General features: G+C 36.3%; 2 protein-coding genes across 2 annotated transcripts; one reads left to right on the forward strand and one right to left on the reverse strand.

The window, feature by feature from the left end:
- The first annotated feature begins 402 nt into the window (after positions 1 to 402).
- Positions 403 to 2,343, forward strand: Tsp_12600 (phosphatidate cytidylyltransferase, photoreceptor-specific). Its single transcript, XM_003368545.1, has 8 exons — positions 403 to 516; positions 596 to 772; positions 833 to 952; positions 1,004 to 1,086; positions 1,151 to 1,307; positions 1,376 to 1,528; positions 1,597 to 1,832; positions 1,891 to 2,343. Exons 1-8 carry the CDS (start codon positions 403 to 405, stop codon positions 2,021 to 2,023), a joined length of 1,173 nt encoding a protein of 390 aa, XP_003368593.1. The 3' UTR covers positions 2,024 to 2,343.
- Positions 2,217 to 3,045, reverse strand: Tsp_12601 (splicing factor 3A subunit 2; the record flags this gene model as incomplete). Its single annotated transcript, XM_003368546.1, has 5 exons — positions 2,217 to 2,298; positions 2,366 to 2,544; positions 2,606 to 2,807; positions 2,833 to 2,872; positions 2,933 to 3,045. Coding segments are annotated over 5 exons (616 nt in total), but the record flags the coding sequence as incomplete, so codon positions are not given.
- Positions 3,046 to 3,094: the final 49 nt, after the last annotated feature.

A 3,094-nucleotide genomic window follows, 5' to 3' on the forward strand; every position in this document is an offset into this window, starting at 1 on the left:
CGAATTTTACTGCTTCTCAAATCATTGATAGTAATATTTATGTATGTATTGACAAGTCACGCCCCTGCTTGATAATTCAGTTTGTGACATTTAAGCATTGAATTCATTGATTTCTATTAATTTGCTCGTTAGTTTTATATTGTAACTGCGAATAAGCAACAGTAATTATTGACGGAAAAAATATGTACCATACGTTCATTTTTTGATTTTCAAGTACAAAGTACAATTGCGATAAAAATGCTCAAATTTTTTAAAATTTGGTAAATAAACTTTTTTGCAGATTTGAAGATGTATGTTCGACTTCGAATTTGGTTACGTCAGAAGGCGGTGCTACATCGATGGAGCAGGCGTTGTCCGGGCTATCGGCCAGGTATTAATTAAACGAATTTCAATTCACAAAAAATGTCTGATTTTTTTAGATGGCGAAATTGGGTAATTCGAGGAGTGTTTTCATTTTTTATGCTTCTTGCATTTTCATTTGTAATCTACCTTGGTCCTTTGGCGTTGATCACAATTGTAATCTTCTTTTTTTTAAATATGTTAAGAATATTTTTCAAGAATTAAAGTGTTATTTGGAAAAAAATTTTATTTTGAGGTGCTATTGATTCAAATCAAATGTTTCCAAGAAATCATCAGTATTGGCTATGCAATTTATCGAATGCACAAATTACCATGGTTTCGATCATTATCGTGGTATTTTCTTATCGCTAGTGATTATTTTTTTTACGGCGAAGCAGTGATTGATTATTTTGGCTTATTTCTGAAACGCGATGTAAGAACGAAATATTATTTTAATTTTTTTACTTTTACTAGTGATTTTTCATTTGTATAGGAATTTCTTCGATTTCTCCTTACGAATCACAGAATGATTTCATTTTTTCTCTACTTGATTGGCTTTATTTGGTTCGTCTTGAGCTTGGTCAAACGTTACTATATGCGACAGTTTTCTTTGGTATAGAAAAAAATTAATTTTTCTGAAACTTTTTGAAACTTGTTTTTACAGTTTGCTTGGACACACGTGACATTGCTGCTGATTGTCGCGCAATCGTATTTGATCATTCAGAACATTTTTGAAGGCACCATTTGGTAACAATTATTAATATTATTATCATTATTATTAAATTAATTTTCTGTTAATTGTTTTCAATAGGTTCATTGTACCAGTATTGTTGATTATTTGCAACGACATGACCGCCTATTTATTTGGCTTCTTTTTCGGCCGGACTCCTCTTATCAAGTTATCGCCAAAGAAGACATGGGAAGGATTTTTGGGCGGCGCCTTTTCGACCATTATCTTCAGCTTACTGGTATGAGGATGATTATTTAATAAAAATTTACATCGTGACAGTGCTGCATTGTTTCTCGTTTTCTGTAGCTTTCTTACGTACTTCTTCAATTTCCACAGTTGGTATGCCCAGCTACTTACAATGAATTGAAAGAAACTTTCACAACAGACTGTCAAGTAGCGGCGACCTTTAAATTACAAAACTACAGTATACCGATTGCTCCAGCTTTTCTCCATTTTCTTGTAAGTTTCCAAATGCAATATATAAGTTGAGGAAAATGGGATAAAAAAAATTTATTTTGTGCTTTCAGCTTCCCCGTAGCATCAATTTTCGGGCATATCCGTTCATGTTCCACAGTCTGACGATGTCGTTATTCGCATCACTGATTGGTCCATTTGGTGGTTTTTTTGCGAGCGGTTTCAAGCGGGCTTTCAAAATCAAAGATTTCGGTGCAGTGATACCTGGTCACGGTGGACTGATGGATCGTTTCGACTGTCAACTTCTGATGGGCACATTTGTGCATGTATTTATTCACACTTACGTCAGGTTGGCTTTCTCTCTCGTGCTCTCTTTTAGTTCTGAGTTTCTCTTCTTATTTTCGTAGAGTGTCGGATCCAACCAAAGTGGTGCAACGTATCATGATGCTGAACAACGATGTACAGATAGAAGTGTTTATGCTTCTTTACCAAAAGTTGTCCGCAGCTGGACTGTTAGGCAACTTCACGCTTACAGCATGATCAGCTTGCAATGCGCATGTTTCACATTACTGCAAATAGCCGAATTATTTCTTGTCTGACATGAAAAGCTGTATATGCGACCAGTTGATCTCATTCAGACAGTTTACAAGGTAGAAAATTTGGTTTGCATCGTCAATTTCAGGCAAACTAAGCTAAACTTCGCTGACTAAACTATAATGCTGATTTTTTGAACTCACGTTCGCAAAAGACGTCGATTCCGTTGTTGTGTAGTGGTTCTTCGTTCAATCAATAATTTTATTCTGTGATGGTTATTTCTAATGATGTGAATATTGTGAGATTTGAAACGTGCAGTAAAAACAAACGTTCGTTACATTAAATTACATGAATCCAATAGTGAACTGATGTTGCATGCCTGGTGGAAATGTACCTGGCGCCGGAACTGGTGCCGGATGTCTGGGCGCAAAGCTCGGTGGTGGCAGACGAGTAGCTATGACCGCAGATTGCAGTTCGGCAATTCTACTATCTCGTGCTTCCACCCTGAACGCGAATTGTAAAAAAAACTAAAAATAAGACAAAAATATTTTTTTCTGTACAAAATATATATCAAATATCACACCAAACCTGTTTAGTGTCTTTGTTCCAAAGCGTCCAAAATTTCCCTTCGCCTTTGTCCACTTCACGGCTTGGAATTTTGAACGCGATCGTTTCATATGGTTCGGCAGCAAATAACAAATATTGCCAGCGCTTATCGGGCGGTTCAATTTTTTTGCTCGTAGGCTTGACATGAAACCGGTGACGCGGAATTACACTGGTTCCACCGCTTCTGGAATAATCAACTTTGAAACAACAAACTTTGCTGACCTGTGTTTGGATCACGCTGTTTCGTTACTAAAAGCAATATGGATGAACTTCTTTTGTAACTTTACAACTATTCAATTAATAAAATACCTTTGTATCCTGGCCGCCCAATTTTGACAAATTTCTTTGGTTCAATTCTTGGCTTGTCAGGCAGAGACAAAGAGCCATTGATATCGAACGCATCTTTTGCAGCTCTTCTCGCTCTAGTAAAATAAACGCTCACTCATAAAATTTATTACCATGTTGTTACAA

The sequence above is a fragment of the Trichinella spiralis genome (assembly GCF_000181795.1).
Source record: "Trichinella spiralis strain ISS 195 chromosome Unknown Scfld2301, whole genome shotgun sequence".
NCBI classification, from domain to species: domain Eukaryota; kingdom Metazoa; phylum Nematoda; class Enoplea; order Trichinellida; family Trichinellidae; genus Trichinella; species Trichinella spiralis.